Source organism: Oncorhynchus tshawytscha, linkage group LG05 (genome assembly GCF_018296145.1).
Source record: "Oncorhynchus tshawytscha isolate Ot180627B linkage group LG05, Otsh_v2.0, whole genome shotgun sequence".
Taxonomy (NCBI): Eukaryota; Metazoa; Chordata; class Actinopteri; order Salmoniformes; family Salmonidae; genus Oncorhynchus; species Oncorhynchus tshawytscha.
The window spans coordinates 68,212,671-68,230,012 of NC_056433.1; the positions used below are offsets into that span (position 1 = coordinate 68,212,671).

General features: G+C 41.6%; 2 protein-coding genes across 2 annotated transcripts; one reads left to right on the plus strand and one right to left on the minus strand.

Moving 5' to 3' along the window:
• The first annotated feature begins 92 nt into the window (after positions 1 to 92).
• LOC112251181 (protein SPO16 homolog) lies at positions 93 to 2,492 on the plus strand. The gene is made up of 5 exons (XM_024421995.2): positions 93 to 290; positions 485 to 578; positions 988 to 1,159; positions 1,433 to 1,511; positions 2,087 to 2,492. Exons 1-5 carry the CDS (start codon positions 222 to 224, stop codon positions 2,198 to 2,200), a joined length of 528 nt encoding a protein of 175 aa, XP_024277763.1. The 5' UTR covers positions 93 to 221; the 3' UTR covers positions 2,201 to 2,492.
• Positions 2,460 to 15,998, minus strand: LOC112251180 (glomulin-like). Its single transcript, XM_024421994.2, has 18 exons — positions 15,774 to 15,998; positions 15,465 to 15,593; positions 12,510 to 12,620; positions 12,284 to 12,392; positions 9,186 to 9,438; positions 8,914 to 9,016; positions 8,539 to 8,717; positions 8,380 to 8,433; positions 8,251 to 8,281; positions 8,060 to 8,149; positions 7,918 to 7,959; positions 7,736 to 7,809; positions 7,398 to 7,482; positions 4,689 to 4,798; positions 3,250 to 3,313; positions 3,003 to 3,138; positions 2,764 to 2,852; positions 2,460 to 2,670 (listed from the first exon to the last, which is right to left on the minus strand). The coding sequence occupies exons 1-18, from the start codon at positions 15,807 to 15,809 to the stop codon at positions 2,569 to 2,571; spliced, it is 1,797 nt and encodes a 598-aa protein (XP_024277762.1). The 5' UTR covers positions 15,810 to 15,998; the 3' UTR covers positions 2,460 to 2,568.
• Positions 15,999 to 17,342: the final 1,344 nt, after the last annotated feature.

Below are 17,342 nucleotides of genomic sequence, written 5' to 3' on the forward strand. Positions count from 1 at the left end.
AGGGATACACTTGGGCGTTTGTTGCTGTACGTGAAATGACCTAAATGGCGTCACCTTTTTAGGGTCCCGTGACGTCATTGCTCACACCTCCTTCACGTGCCTCGTTAGATTCCAGTCAACTCAGCACCGCTCATTCGGACAAAACAGACTTGTTTTGTTATCCAACTTCGCACCCTATCTTATTTTGGGTGAATACAGTTAGCTACATACCACCACCTATAATGACTACCAACGGTAATGACAGGACAACTCAATGGAAAACAACAATTATAGTCAGCACATCACTTCAGGTAACGTTTAACACGACAAATGGCTAGCCAAAGAAGTTACTAGCGAGCTAGCTTGGGCAGAAATGGACAATTGTATAATTGAGTTCTTCCCAATATTGATATGAAGTCACAATATTGACAATTTGATTATTACAGCTTATTAGATTTCATCAAGACATTACCCACCTAAAACATTACCCTACTAAAACACACAGAATCATGACACATCCAGGATGCTTCTTGCACAGCACCATCGGATCCGATTCTCAGACGCTGTCAAGTCGGGATCCATTGTTTTCCCGCAGTCAGGTAATCATCAATTTGATATTACGTTATTTGATTCATGCTTCAAAGGTACAGTGTGTATGCCTATACTAGAGATCCGCAGTTGGTGTCTTTAGGCTATCATATTGCCAATGCCAAGAAGACCATGTCACAGTGCCACCTACCACCTGTTGTAAGGGGGTTCCCGCCATACACACTGTCCCCTGGGCCAGTCATGACATGAGATACCTTTCAGCTAATGTGGTCTAACTTCAAAAACTGCAGGATTTTGCTCCTATTAAAAGACTGCAGAAGACTTCTGTCGGGTATTACCTAGATATTTTGTGATAGCCCATTGACTCCCTCATAATCCAGCAAATAAAGCACATAAGCCCAAGGCCAGTCTGCAAAACCAAAGTTGTGTTATAAATTAATGTATATGTGGGTTGTCCAGGTATTGCATTCCTCATAATAAACCCACAAGAACTACCAGAGAACCTTGAGGAAGCAGGACTGTTTGACAAGATCAAGAAGTTTGTGACGGTTCACCGCAATAGTTTCCTTCTCCTGCAAGCCCCTTTTTATGGGAAGAAGGAACTGGGCATCATGTCAGTGATACAGCACAGGTATAGTTATTTTATTATACTTTATAGCAGACAATTGTATTCCTGTCTGGAATGATTCTAACATGTGCAAATGTTACACATTTACAGGCCAATGTGGACTAGTGTAGTTTCACAGTAATGATCACTCTTCCTCTAAACGATTATCCTACTGTACTGACCCAAATACATTCAAATGGCCAGTAGTGTTGAAATGATGCAACAATATTTCCGGTCACATGGATATGTTAGTGCTGTGCTTTCATTGTAACTGAGGGATCCTGTGGTCTATTGCAGATTCCTTGGCAGCAATCTCAGAGTTCTACCTGTACGTAACAACACAGAGATAGTCAAAGGGATGCTGACTATAGCCAAAGTAAGGATGAAAGAAGACACCCCTAAGTCCTCACACATTATATTGACATGGATATTAAGAAATAATAATACTGAAAAACAAAAATTAAGATACTTGGCATTGGTTGATAAAAAATCTAATCAAAATCAAATGTTATTTGTCACATGCGCCAAATACAACAGGTAATACTGTGAAATGCTTACTTACAGGCCCTTAACCAACAATGCAGTTCAAGCATTTAAAAATATTTCCTAAATAAACTAAAGTAAAAAATAAAATAAAAAGTAGCACAATAAAATAACTATCAAGGCTATATACAGGGGAAACCGGTACCGAGTCAATGTGCGGGGGTAAAGGTCAGTCAAGGTCATTTGTACATGTAGGTAGGGGTAAAGTGACTATGCATAGATAAGATATAGTCAATACAAATATGGTTTATAACGATAAAGTTGATACAAAGTTAGGCTACTTTACTTTGCTCAGGGACAATGCACATTAATAAACATTTCTGTCAATGTGCAAGGTTTTTGCCAGCCGGCTAAAGTTGAGAGTTTGAGTTTTCCCCCAGTGATAATGAAAGTGATCTCATCTTCCAGGCCACCAGTAAGCCCCATGTTGACAGCGTGCGGGATCGGATGTCTCTGGCCAGGGCCCACATTATAGAGAGCAGCTCTGTCTGGGAGATGCTCAAGGACATTAAGCTGGGGTGAGCAGCTGGTGCAGAGTGGGGATGCCAGGTCCCCTCAAACCTACCTGTTCATGGTAGGTTAGTGACTCTAATGATTGATTTATGCTAGGTCTGGCATCCGCTGTGTTTACGGTCACAAGCACAGAATGGCTTTAACCCAACTTGCATGTGTTTAGTGCGCTTGATATACTCAATCCATCCAATCCTGTATCCAGAAGAATACTATTACTGTATAGATTCAGTAGAAAGTCAATTGAAAATCCAGCATTGCAAATAAGTGAAATGAGGCTTAAATAAATAAATATTTTTTTGTAGATTGTGTATTTATTATTTATTATTAGCCTGAAACAATCATTTTTAAAAGCATAAGACTCTGAGCCATCTCTGTTGTTAGACAGCAGTCCCCGTTTTCACTTTCTCCTCTGATATCTCCTCAATACGGATCACTAGACTCTCCATCAGGTCAAAGGTCACCAGAGCACACTGCAGTACCTGTGAAGTCAAGATCACTCAGTGCCAATTCAAATGATTAAATTCAATTTGACAAGCAAGCAAAAACAGCAGTGGTAACGTGGCTATAGTTACCTGATACTGCATCTCTGGGGTCATATCTGATACCATCTTGTTCTTCACAGTCATAGTCTGAACTAATGCAACTCTAGCCTCTCTGGCTTCTGTTAATGGATGAGAGGCACAATAATACATTGATTTGTGTACACAGTATAACACATGTTGTACATTCTTCCCAGAATAATACACAGTATGTACATATAATACATTTTAATAGATGGAGTACTGTAGTGTAGAGAGATCTGCTTTCTTACCCTGTGCTTGAATCTTCTTGTCCTCTCTCATGTTCTTAACCTGCCCTGCATAGTAGGCTCTAGAGAGGGCCAGACACACCCTCAGCATCTTCAGGTAGTCCTCTTTGATCTTGAACAGCTCCGGCCATATACTTGACTGAAAACATCAGCGTTAGACCATCACCGTGCTGTCTTGTCTTAACCACGTCAACTGACTAGTAGCAAGGTTTAATCTTCTGAGTTATATGAATGTGTCAAAAACACTCACTGTCTGCTGCCAGTCCATGTCCCGCATATGCAGGTATCGTAACAGATTGAGAGACTCCATTACCCTAAGGTAGAGATGGACAAAGAATACTATACTGAACAAAAATATAAACGCAACATACAACAATTTCAAAGATTTTACTGCATTACAGTTCATATAAGGAAATCAGTGAATTTAAATAAATTCATTAGGACTTCACATGACTGGGAAAACAGAAATGCATTTGTTGGTCACAGATACCTTCTCGTCACAGATCTCGTCACGGTATCTCTGTGTCCAGAGATCGATAAAATGCAGTTGTGTTCGTTGTACTTAGTTTATGCCTGCCCATACCATAACCCTTCCGCCACCATGGGGGGTGCTCGCCCACACAATGCCATACACATGGTCTGAGGTTGTGAGGCCGTGGTCTGAGGTTGTGAGTTGTTTGAACGTACTGCCAAATTCTCTAAAACGATGTTGGAGGCAGCTTATGGTAGATAAATTTACATTAAATTCTCTGGCAACAGCTCTGGTGGACATTCCTGCCGACAGCATGCCAATTGCACGCTGCCTCAAAACTTGACACATTTATGGCATTGTGTTGTGTAAAAAAACTGCACATTTTAGAGTGGCCTTTTATTGTCCCCAGCACAAGGTGCACCTGTGCAATGATCGTGCTGTTTAATCAGCTTCTTGATATGCCACAACTTTCAGGTGGATGGATTATCTTGGCAAAGGAGAAATGCTCACTAACAGGGATTTAAACAAATCTGTGCACAACATTTTTGATAAATAAGTTTTTCGTGCGTATGGAACATTTCTGGGGTCTTTTATTTCAGTCCCAACATGGGACCAACATTAAATAAATTAAATAAATAAAAATGTTACGTTTATATTTTTGTTCAGTGTATATTATATTGTCTGTGTTTCAATCGGGCATTACAAGTTGACAACAGTCAGCTGATGTTGACCTATTTACTACAGTCTATGTTTTAAACTGGATGGAGAGTTGATTAATCAATTATGTCTTGTTGGCTAAGAATGCTATCTCCATTGTTAGAAAGAAAGGGATTCTAGGAATGAAACCTGAACTTCATTAGAGAATAGATCTGTTCCGTAGTCCATGTTCCATCTGCCTTATGCTGGCCACCAGATATATGTGGCTAGAATATGCAGCTTTCTACTGCAGTATTAATGACCAGATAAGGGACCAGTCACAGCTTGTAGAGGGGCAAGGCAGGCTCACCAGTCCAGGGTTTGTATTTTAGACTACAGAGAGGTATCAGGATTGCTTAGACAGATCCTATGGGCCAGCTTCCCAGACACAGATTAAGCCTAGTCCTAGAAAAAGTATGCACACTGCACTGCATTGACAGTGTTTTTTTAGTCCAGGACTAGGTTTAATCTGTATCCAGGTAACCGGCCCTAAATTTAGGGAGAGGACAAACGGTACTAACCTGTCCATACTGTTCAGCAGGTCTGTTTCTGGGCCCCGTGGGAAACAGAGAACCAGTCTCAGTAGGGGCAAAACCTGGATTCCCATAAACCATTCATTCTCATGACCTGGCTAGAGATAACAAGGAGAATAACACAATTATAGGTTGCACTGTATACACCTTTTCTAATGCAATGAAAAGGAGCTACTGTCCTGTTTATCAAAATGTCTCCTACTACGGTGCATTCAAAAAGTATTCAGACCCCTTGACTTTTTCCACATTTTATTACATTACAGCCTTATCCTAAAATGGATTTAATTGTTTTTTCCCCCCTCATCAATCTACACACAATACCCCATAATGACAACGCAAAAACAGGTTTTTAGAAATGAAATATTACACTTAGGTTAATATTATATTATTATATTTACCTAAGTATAATATTATATTTACCTAAGTATTCAGACCCTTTACTCAGTACTTTGTTGAAGCACCTTTTGCAGTGATTACAGCCTTGAGTCTTCTTGGGTATGACGCTACAAGCTTGGCACAGCTGTATTTGGGGAGTTTCTCCCATTCTTCTCTGCAGAACCTCTCAAACTTTGTAAGGTTGGATGGGGAGCGTCGCTGCACAGATATTTTCAGGTCTCCAGAGATGTTTGATCGGGTTTAAGTCCGGGCTCTGGCTGGGCCACTCAAGGACTGTCTTGGCTGTGTGCTTAGGGTCGTTGTCCTGTTGGAAGGTGAACCTTCGCCCCAGTCTGAGGTGCTAAACGCTCTGGAGCAAGTTTTCGTCAAGGATCTCTCTGTACTTTGCTCCATTCGTCTTTCCCTCGATCCTGACTAGTCTTCCAGTCCCTGCCGCTGAAAAACATCTCCACAGCATGATGCTGCCACCACCATGCTTCACCGTAGGGATGGTGCCAGGTTTCGCTTGGCATTCAATCTTGGTTTCATCAGACCAGAGAATCTTGTTTTTCATGGTCTGACAGTCTTTAGGTGCCTTTTGGCGAACTCCAAGCGGGCTGTCATGTGCCTTTTACTGAGGAGTGGCTCCCGTCTGGCCACTCTACCATAAAGGCCTGATTGGTGGAGTGCTGCAGAGATGGTTGTCCTTCTGGAAGGTTCTCCCATCTCCACAGAGGAACTTTGAAGCTCTGTCAGCATAACCATCGGGTTCTTGGTCACCTCCCTGACCAAGGCCCTTCTCCCCCGATTGCTCAGTTTGGCCGTTTAGGAAGAGTCTTGATGGTTTCAAACTTCTTCCATTTAAGAATGTTGGAGGCCACTGTGTTCTTGGGGACCTTCAATGCTGCAGACATTTTTTTGGTACCCTTCCCCAGATCTGTGCCTGGAACACAATCCTGTCTCAGAGTTCTACGGATAATTCCTTCAACCTCATGGCTTGGTTTTTGCTCTGACATGCACTGTCAAATCAAATCCAATTGTAATTATCACATGCGATGAATACAACAGGTGTAGACCTTACAGTGAAATGTTTACTTACAAGCCCTTAACCAACAATGCTTTTAGAAGTTAAGAAAAAAAACGGTTAAGTAAAAAAATAGAAAATAAAAGTAACAAATAATTAAACAGCAGCAGTAAAATAACAAGTGAGGCTGTATACAAGGGGTTCCAGTACAGAGTCAATATGCGGGGACACCGGTTAGTTGAGGTAATATAGATAATATGTACATGTAGGTAGAGTTTAAGTGACTATGCATAGACTATAACAGAGAGTAGCAGCAGTGTAAAATAGGGGTCTGGATAGCCCTTTGATTAGCTGTTCAGGAGTATTTTGGCTTGGGGGTAGAAGCTGTAAAGATGCCTTTTGGACCTTGACTTGGTGCTCCGGGACCGCTTGTTGTGCAGTAGCAGAGAGAACAGTCTATGACTAGGTTGGCTGGAGTCTTTGACAATTTTTAGGGCCTTCCTCTGACACCGCCTGATATAGAGGTCCTGGATGGCAGGAAGCTTGGCCCCAGTGATATACTGAGCCATACACGCTACCCTCTGTAGTGCCTTGCGGTCAGAGGCCGAGCAGTTTCCATACCACGCAGTGATGCAACCAGTGCTCTCGATGGTGCAGCTGTAGAACCTTTTGAGGATCTGAGGACCCATGACAAATCATTTAAGTCTCCTGAGGGGGAATAGGCTTTGTCGTGCCCTCTTCACGACTGTCTTAGTGTGTTTGGACCATGATAGTTTGTTGGTGATGTGGACACCAAGGAACTTGAAGCTCTCAACCTGTTCCACTACAGCCCCGTCGATGAGAATGGGGGTGTGCTCGGGCCTCCTTTTCCTGTAGTCCACAATCATCTCATTTGTCTTGATCATGTTGATGGATTGGGACCTCTTCAACTGTGGGACCTTATAGACAGGTGTGTGCCGTTCCAAATCACATCCAATCAATTGAATATACCACATGTGGACTCCAATCAAGTTGTAGAAACATCTCAAGGATGATCAATGTAAACAGGATGCACCTGAGCTCAATTTAGAGTCTTATAGCAAAGGGTCTGAATACTTATGTAAATAAGGTATTTCTGTTTTTTATTTTTAATAAATTAGCAAAAAAAACTAAACCTGTTTTCGCTTTGTCATTATTGGGTATTGTGTGTAGAGATTGATAAGGAATAGTTCTTAATCAATTTTAGAATAAGGCTGCAACGTAGCATGTGGAAAAATGGAAGGGGTCTGAATACTTTCCGAATGCACTGTATATCTTACCTTCAAGGAGAGCTCAATCTGATTTTTGATGTTCTTTATAATGTAACCCTCTACTCCGGCATGGCAACTGGTTTTTATCATACACCTACGATAAGAAATCAGGATATTCAAGATGTTTCTAATACCATGTGGTCCTGGGGCCCTCCCTGGGTGAACGTTTTGGTTTTTGCCCTAGCACTACACAGCTGATTCAAATAAGCAAAGCTTGATGATGAGTTGATTATTTAAATCAGCTGTGTAGTGCTAGGGCAAAAACTAAACATGCACGGGGGGTACTGCTATAGAGTACTACAGACTCATCCATTGCGGACCACATACAGGCTATACAGTATTCTCACCTGAAGAATTTGTGCTTAGCCTCAGGTCCCAATTTATCTATGAAGAGCTGTAACACTTTAAACCCTTGTTCTCTCTGGTAATGGGAGAAAGGAGTTATTAGGCTAGCAGGTACATAGTAATAATAGTAAACATAGTAATAATTTCAATTGGTTTTATTCATGCAGGAGTTTTATTCAATTACCAAATGCTGAATTGGACACACAGTCAGGATCTGCACCAAGTGCTGCATTTCCACAAAACAAAAACACAAATCACAAATTATTATCATTACGTCTGTTACATATGCATCTGTTTAGCTGCTTCTGGTATGTAGTCAGACTCACCTGTGGAACACTGTAAAATGACTTTAGGTCCAGCAGTTCAACTGGGAGACTGTTATCCTCCACTCTCTCCAAGCTTTTTGTATATAATTCCTGAGTGATCGAGCATGGAGAAGAATACTTAGCAATACTTACTACTTACTAGAATTCACTCAATATAGTATTTGGAAGATTTGAAATCAATTTATCCTTACCAGGCCTTTGAGTAGGAATGATTCTTCCTTTCTATTTTAGGAAAGAAAACATCTTGTTTAGAGGAACACACTATATCTTAAACCAATGTTTTAATATCATGTAAGAACAGTATAGCTCTGAAAACATACCTACTCAGTAGGAGGTCAATATATTCCATATTACACTGCAGGACAAACACAGGGCTGAGAGATCAACAAAATAATATTAATACTATTATATGTTTCAAACAGTTATCACCCCATATCTTCAATAATACGGTTATTCAGAACCTTTCTACTGTGTTTCACCTGAAAACTGCTGGAAAGCTCTCGATGGTGATGAGCTGGACAAAGAGCAGGTATGCCAGACAGGCCCGTGACTCCTGGGCTTTAGTACTGTCTGTCAGGAGGCCAGACTCCTCCCTCTTCTTCAGAGCCTTGTAGAACAGGAGGCCTGGGAGAGGCTCCTGGATGGCTGGTAGGGTGGCCTAGGATCAAAAACACAATGTAGGCTTGTTTTAGCTAGGTTCTTATTAAAATTGTCTATTTTAAGGTTGATTGCCTTGTTTGATAGTCTCGCTGGACTTGCTGGAAAATGCAGTAGAAAAAGAGCTAACCCTTAGTGTAGTGTGCAGAGCCATTTCAAAAGGCCATCACTCTACCAAGTAGGCCCGGATTACTTACCAGTATGTCTGTAGCAAAGTGCCATAGGGGAGACTGTTTATGGATGTCTATAGCCTGGTCAAGCTGTGCCTGAAGGAGTGGCTCCCTCAAGCTCCCCATGCAACTGTAGAGAGAAGAATAATATGCATTACAGATCAACAAACCGGTGTCAGTATCTTCTACTCTCCTGATTATAACCTGGCCAATAACTACATCTGATTGATACATTTAGGTGCTCCTTTTAGCAACATTAATATCCAGCAAAGCACACAGACAGGCAGACAGACACCTACAACTTGAGAAGCTCAGTCTTTAGCTGATTGTCTGAAGCAGTGCCACCATCCTCGCTGTTGTCCCTCCTCTTCACTTCCTCCACGAATGGCTCCATGAACCTGGCCAGGGCTGAACAGCAACGACACAGACCATACGCATCCTCCACTTCTTGCTCCTTGGTGTAAGGCACTGGCAGCCTGGACACCTGCTTCTGTAGGGCAGCCAGAGCAAGGCCTACCCAGGGAGCCTTCTCCTCACCCAGACGCAGCAGCACTAGGAGATGGACGGAGACATTCAAAAGTCACCAACATGAATAGCACTAGGAGAGGCAATAATACATTATTAAAAAGTAATTGAAGGAATGTATTATGTATAGGTTGTTTTACTACATTCTGATTTGTTTTAAAATGGTTCGCTACTGTCATTCAATCAATTACAAGAAAAATGTGGGTTATCTAAGACTATTTAAGAAATCTTATTCAATCGCTTCAACAGAATCTCGATTAACCTAACAGTAGCATAGAACAAATACTGAAAGAAGCTGCAACGCCAAAGAAGTTGATTGCCAAGTTATATCAAGGGTTGACTGAATTTTTATATGATGGTTCAGAACCTAAGGTAAAAATGGGAAACAGATCTCAAAGAAGTAATTGATGAGAACTATTGGTCACAAATACAGTTGAAGTCGGAAGTTAACATACACTTTAGCCATATACATTTCAACTCAGTTTTTCACTATTCTTGACATTTAATCCTAGTAAAATTTCCCTGTCTTAGGTCAGTTAGGATCACCACGTTATTTTAAGAATGTGAAATGTCAGAATAATAGTAGAGAGAGTGATTTATTTCAGCTTTTATTTCTTTCATCACATTCCCAGTGGGTCAGAAGTTTACATACACTCAATTAGTATTTGGTAGCATTGCCTTTAAATTGTTTAACTTGGGCCAAACATATCGGGTAGCCTTCCACGAGCTTCCCACAATAAGTTGGGTGAATTTTAGGCCCATTCCTCCTGACAGAGCTGGTGTAACTGAGTCAGGTTTGTAGGCCTCCTTGCTCGCACACGCTTTTTCAGTTCTGCCCACACATTTTATATTGGATTGAGGTCAGGGCTTTGTGATGGCCACTCCAATACCTTGACTTTGTTGTCCTTAAAGCCATTTTGCCACAACTTTGGAAGTATGCTTGTGGTCATTGTCCATTTGGAAGACCCATTTGTGACCAAACTTTAACTTCCTGACTGATGTCTTGAGATGTTGCTTCAATATATCCAAATCATTTTCCTCCCTCATGATGCCATCTATTTTGCGACATGCACCAGTCCCTCCTACAGGAAAGCACCCCCACAACATAATGCTGCCACCCCCGTGCTTCACGGTTGGGATGGTGTTCTTCGGCTTGCAAGCCTACCCCTTTTTCCTCCAAACATAACGATGATCATTATGGCCAAACAGTTCTATTTTTGTTTCATCAGACCAGAGGACATTTCTCCAAAAAGTATGATATTTGTCCCCATGTGCAGTTGCAAACTGTAGTCTGGCTTTTTTATGGCGGTTTTGGAGCAGTGCTGAGCGGCCTTTCAGGTAATGTCGATATAGGACTCGTTTTACTGTGGATATAGATACTTTTGTACCTGTTTCTTCCAGCATCTACACAAGGTCCTTTGCTGTTGTTCTGGGGTTGATTTGCAATTTTCGCACCAAAGTACTTTCATCTCTAGGAGACAGAACGCTTCTTCTTCCTGAGCGGTATGACGGCTGCTTGGTCCTATGGTTTTTATACTTGCGTACAATTGTTTGTACAAATGACCGTGGTACCTTCAGGTGTTTGGAAATTGCTCCCAAGCATGAACCAGACTTGTTGAGGTCTACAATTATTTTTTCTGAAGTCTTGGCTGATTTCTTTTGATTTTCCCATGATGTCAAGCAAAGAGGCACTGAGTTTGAAGGTAGGCCTTGAAATACATCCACAGGTACACTTCCAATTGACTCAAATGATGTCAATTAGCCTATCAGAAGCTTCTAAAGCCATGACATATTTTTCTGGAATTTTCCAAGCTGTTTAAAGGCACAATCAACTTGTATGTATATGTATGTAAACGTGTATGTAAACTTCTGACCCACTGGAATTGTGATACAGTGAATTATAAGTGAAATAACCTGTCTGTAAACAATTGTTGGAAAAATTACTTGTGTCATGCACAAAGTAGATGTCCCAACCGACTTGCCAAAACTATAGTTTGTTCACAAGAAATTTGTGGAGTGGTTGAAAAACGAGTTTTAATGACTCCAACCTAAGTGTATGTGATTTGATTTGATGTAAACTTCCGACTTCAACTGTATGTGAAAATGTTCATATTTGCTCCTACAATCTTAGCCATAAATTATTGCAATTGAAGATAATCCAAAGGATTTACTACATTCCTGCTAGAATGCATGTAATGTACCCAGAAATCAGTCATATCGCTGTTGGAGATGCAAAAAAACCTAAAAGGAAGCCTATTACATATGCTGTTGTCCTGTGAGAAATGAACACCATTTTGGGATAATGTCTGTGCCAGCATATCATTGTGTCAAGGATTTTACATCCATCCATCTCCATGATTATGTCTGTAGCGGATTGTAAATATTATTGACCAATATCAAAGAAGATTTTGTAATTTAGGTCTAATTGCTGCAAAAAAAATGTGTAGCTATCAATTGGAAAGCATCATACACACGCATCGTCAATACTGAATGGAAGGTAGTTACATTCCATTAGATTGTGTTTCATGATATTAAGCAAAAGAAAGACGTGATAAAATCTGAAAACCTCACATTGGTAATCTTGAGGAGTGTAAGATTTACCAACATACATAATTGTGTTTTAATTTGATGTACTATGTGTATGTGTACTGAAATGGAAGGCTTCTGTGTTTTTGTATGTTTATGGACAGGTCTGGGAATGTTGTGGTGGTTGTTGTTTTTTGTGTTCTGTTTGCATTTATAAATAAAAAAATCTTGGCATAAAAAAATTAAAGGGAACGTCATCAAGATTAAGTTCCAGTAAGTGTCCAGTAGAGGGAAACAAACAACATCTGCAGGAGATAGCAGTGGTATTGTGAAGGCTAAGTATTACCTGTTTGAAGATGCGGGGCCATAAGTACGATGGTATCAGCGATGAGGTCCGGATGAAGGTCATCCACTTGGCCGAGAAAAATCAGCATGAGTTCCATCGGGCTGCATGTCTGAGAGACAAGATTTCTACATTACTGTTAACTCTGATACCATGTGAATCTACCTTTAGCCTTCTGCCATCCAATTCTGTCAAGGGTAATTCATAATATATATATATATATGTTTACCTCGGCCAGGTGTGTGATAACGGCCTTACAGGTAGAGGAACTCTTCTTCCTCTTCAGTACCTCGGCCACCAGGGACGCAAGGAGGCCACAGCCCATAGACTCCACTATTCCCTGGGTCAGATAAAATAACCAAAAACTTCTGTGTCATGTTGTCTACTTTTTACATTTAGAAAGAAAGCAGCAACTGATGATGAAAAACAGTTGTGCAAGTTTATGGGGGTATACAAATTGTTGCTTGCATGTGGGCTATCTTGCAAATGTCCACCTTGACTACCCCCTCACGTCGGTCAAAAAAGCTAAGTTGATGTCCTAGCGAGGTTGCTATAGACCCTGTTATGACTCCATTACATCCTAGCGAGGTTGCTATAGACCCTGTTATGACTCCATGACATCCTAGCGAGGTATCTATGGACCCTGTTATGACTCCATGATGTCCTAGCAAAGTAGCTATAGACCCTTTTATGACTCCATGACATCCTAGCAAGGTAGCTATAGACCCTGTTATGACTCCATGATGTCCTAGAGAGGTAGCTATAGACCCTGTTATGACTCCATGACATCCTAGCGAGGTATCTATGGACCCTGTTATGACTCCATGATGTCCTAGCAAAGTAGCTATAGACCCTTTTATGACTCCATGACATCCTAGCAAGGTAGCTATAGACCCTGTTATGACTCCATGATGTCCTAGAGAGGTAGCTATAGACCCTGTTATGACTCCATGATGTCCTAGAGAGGTAGCTATGGACCCTGTTATGACTCCATGATGTCCCAGAGAGGTAGCTATAGACCCTGTTATGACTCCATGATGTCCTAGAGAGGTAGCTATGGACCTTGTTATGACTCCATGATGTCCCAGAGAGGTAGCTATAGACCCTGTTATGACTCCATGATGTCCTAGAGAGGTAGCTATGGACCTTGTTATGACTCCATGACATCCTAGAGAGGTAGTTATGGACCCTGTTATGACTCCATGACATCCTAGAGAGGTAGCTATGGACCTTGTTATGACTCCATGACATCCTAGAGAGGTAGCTATAGACCCTGTTATGACTCCATGACATCCTAGAGAGGTAGCTATGGACCTTGTTATGACTCCATGACATCCTAGAGAGGTAGTTATGGACCCTGTTATGACTCCATGACATCCTAGAGAGGTAGCTATGGACCTTGTTATGACTCCATGATGTCCTAGAGAGGTAGCTATAGACCCTGTTATGACTCCATGACATCCTAGAGAGGTAGCTATAGACCCTGTTATGACTCCATGATGTCCTAGAGAGGTAGCTATGGACCCTGTTATGACTCCATGACATCCTAGAGAGGTAGCTATGGACCTTGTTATGACTCCATGACATCCTAGAGAGGTAGCTATGGACCCTGTTATGACTCCATGATGTCCTAGAGAGGTAACTATGGACCCTGTTATGACTCCATGACATCCTAGAGAGGTAGCTATGGACCCTGTTATGACTCCATGACATCCTAGAGAGGTAGCTATGGACCTTGTTATGACTCCATGACATCCTAGAGAGGTAGCTATGGACCTTGTTATGACTCCATGACATCCTAGAGAGGTAGCTATAGACCCTTTTATGACTCCATGACATCCTAGCAAGGTAGCTATAGACCCTGTTATGACTCCATGATGTCCTAGAGAGGTAGCTATAGACCTTGTTATGACTCCATGATGTCCTAGAGAGGTAGCTATGGACCCTGTTATGACTCCATGACATCCTAGAGAGGTAGCTATGGACCTTGTTATGACTCCATGATGTCCTAGAGAGGTAGCTATGGACCTTGTTATGACTCCATGACATCCTAGAGAGGTAGCTATAGACCCTGTTATGACTCCATGATGTCCTAGAGAGGTAGCTATGGACCCTGTTATGACTCCATGACATCCTAGAGAGGTAGCTATGGACCTTGTTATGACTCCATGATGTCCTAGAGAGGTAGCTATGGACCTTGTTATGACTCCATGATGTCCTAGAGAGGTAGCTATGGACCCTGTTATGACTCCATGACATCCTAGAGAGGTAGCTATGGACCCTGTTATGACTCCATCAAAATTAACTCCATTTCCATTCCACGTTCTCTTTTTAGAGTGAATATCCCTTCACTACAGTTAGATAATACTTTTTGTCCAAGTTGAGGGTTTTCTCACAGATTTCTCATTTGTGAGTCAATTCAATATCTTCAACCCAGATACCTCCTGAGGCTCCTTTAGCTCCTTAAAGACTTTGAAAAATCACCCTGACACATGCTCCTGTAAGTGTAGGGTTTAGAGCAAAAGATGGCGTGGGGAGGAGGGTCAACCAAGGGCACTTAGAGAATAGCCTTTCCAAACAGGGTCACCATCACTGGAGCGAGAAATCTGACTGGATATCGGCCTGTTCAGTCCTCACACCTTCAGGTCAACAGCCCAACAACAAGCTCTGGGTAGTGGCAGAGAGGCGATCATTATTTTATGTATACATCGCAAATGGCACCCTATCCTCTACATAGTGCACTACTTGGGATGCACACTATAGCCCTATGGGCCCTGGTCAAAAATAGTGCATTATGTAGGGAATAGGGTGCCATTTGGGATGCACCCTGTATGTCTATGGTGGCAATGTAGCAAAGTGTCCTGTACTGTTAGCTGTAGTAGTAGACTTGCTGATGTTGTCACAGAGGAGACTGGAGTGTGCGTGTGTCTGTCATCACCATTATCGGCCTCTGGGACTGGAATCTACTACACTACACTGTCAATGTGTAAAAATGTGTCAAACGCAAGGTATATTTTACAACAATTTTCACAAATAGAGCAGTGTAAAAGCACCCAATGTCCTCCCGGTTCACTCTGTAACAGTTAGGTGTGATTCTTCTTAGGATATCTTTGAATTGAATTACTCACTTAGCGGAGCATAAGAGGGGTTTTCATTGGAGGGCATGCGAATGTGATGCATTTACCTGGTTCTTCTCATCCTGAATGAAGTCTAGCAGTTGTGTCGTGTCACCCTGATTAATATACGCCAATCCAGCATTCTGGAACAGTTCATGGTCCTCTGGCCTTAAACCATCTTCCACCACGGCTTTTCGCTGTAGAGATACAAGATGCCAACTGACACCACTCACAGAGACAGCTAGTTCAAAGTAATAATTCTGACAATATTATGCATCTGATTAGTCATATTATTGTTAAAAATGTCATATCAATGATATTATTATAAGCTAGTTCTTATCATTCTTATATAAGCCACTGTTAGCATGTTAGCTTACCCATCTCTGGATGACATCCTGCAGCTGATCAGCCATCCTCAGCGTTTGTCTTGAATAACAATCGCGGAGGGGTCCAAAAAATAAGAGTGTGAATATTCAGAATATAGATGAAATAATGATAATATCCAAATTTCTGCAGAAAAAAAGGACACTAGATAGTTACTGTTGCGGTTTGAAATGACTTGTGGTAAAGGTGGACTGTCCAGAGACCTCAGTCAGTAAACCGCTTATCAAGCCCTATGTGCCTGAGCTATAATCGGATTAAAGCAGTGCAACATAGTCACAGCAGACAACAGAACTGTCTGGAAGGCTCTAGCTGAGTCCAGTGAGACTCAATCAATCTTAAACCACTAGAACTAACTGCATGCTGGTGACCTGGGTTTGTTTTGTTTTATTTTAATTAACCACAAATGTAGGCTCCTGTAGGGAAGTGAAGTCCATATCTTGTACATCAAATGCATAACCAACTCTGTTACTTTAAGAACCAGTACTGAGCACGGACCTAAGCTGTATCAGTTTGCTGCCACAGACAGGACAGGACGGGACACACACACACACACACACACACACACACACGGCTGTAGCTAGTTGAGATAAATAGATAGGGTTAGCCAGGAGCATGTTTGAACGGTAGGATTTAGCCGGTGGCTGCTGGTTAGGATAGGTTTGCTCTCTGTATTGGGCCGTGATGAAAGCAAAGCCCTGAACAAAAGCCACAAAGCAAATACACCCAGCGACAGTGTGCTGTGTTGACTCTGATTTAGTCATCTTTAATTGGAGACTGATGATTGTTGTGACAGTTACATGTAGCCTACTGTATGTCAAAGCTGCTTACAACAATATATAGTTTCAAGACAAATTATGTGAACCCTTTGGAATTATCTAGATTTCTACATTAATTTGTCATGAAATTTACAACAATAGACCAACACAGTCTACTTAAACTAAAAACACACAAACTATTATATTTTTTCATGTATTTATTGAACACACCTTGTAAACATTCACAGCACAGGGTGGGAAAATGTGAACCCTTGGATTTAACAACTGGTAGACCCTCTGGCAGCAATAACCTCAACCAAACATTTTCTGTAGTTTCGGATCAGACCTGCACAACGGCCAGGAGGAATTTTGGACCATTCTTCTTTACAAAACTGTTTCAGTTCAGCAATATTCTTGGGATGTCAGGTGTGAACCGCTCTCTTGAGGTCATGCCACAGCATCTCAATCGGGTTGAGGTCAGTACTCTGACTGGGCCACTCCAGAAGGCGTATTTTCTTCATTTGATTCATTGGTTCGTTGTCATGTTGCATCACCCAACTTCTGTTGAGCTTCGATGATAGCAAGCTGTCCAGGTCCTGAGGCGGCAAAGCAGCCCCAAACCATAATGCTCCCTCCACCATAATTTACAGTTGGGATGAGATTTTGTTGTTTGTCTGCTGGGCCTTTTTTTCTCCACACATAGTGTTGTGTGTTCCTTCCAAACAACTGAACTTTAGTTTAATCTGTCCACAGAATATTTTGCCAGTAGTGCTGTGGAACATCCAGGTGCTCTTTTGCAAACTTCAG

Coding starts and splice junctions, on each gene's coding strand:
- LOC112251181 (XM_024421995.2), top strand. CDS start 222: ATGACTACCAACGGTAATGACAGGACAACTCAATGGAAAACAACAATT. Junction 291..484: donor TAGTCAGCACATCACTTCAG/GTAACGTTTAAC, acceptor TAAAACACACAG/AATCATGACACATCCAGGAT. Junction 1,512..2,086: donor GGATGCTGACTATAGCCAAA/GTAAGGATGAAA, acceptor CTCATCTTCCAG/GCCACCAGTAAGCCCCATGT.
- LOC112251180 (XM_024421994.2), bottom strand. CDS start 15,809: ATGGCTGATCAGCTGCAGGATGTCATCCAGAGATGG. Junction 3,314..4,688: donor CTGCTGAACAGTATGGACAG/GTTAGTACCGTT, acceptor TCTCTACCTTAG/GGTAATGGAGTCTCTCAATC. Junction 3,139..3,249: donor ACATGGACTGGCAGCAGACA/GTGAGTGTTTTT, acceptor TGATGTTTTCAG/TCAAGTATATGGCCGGAGCT.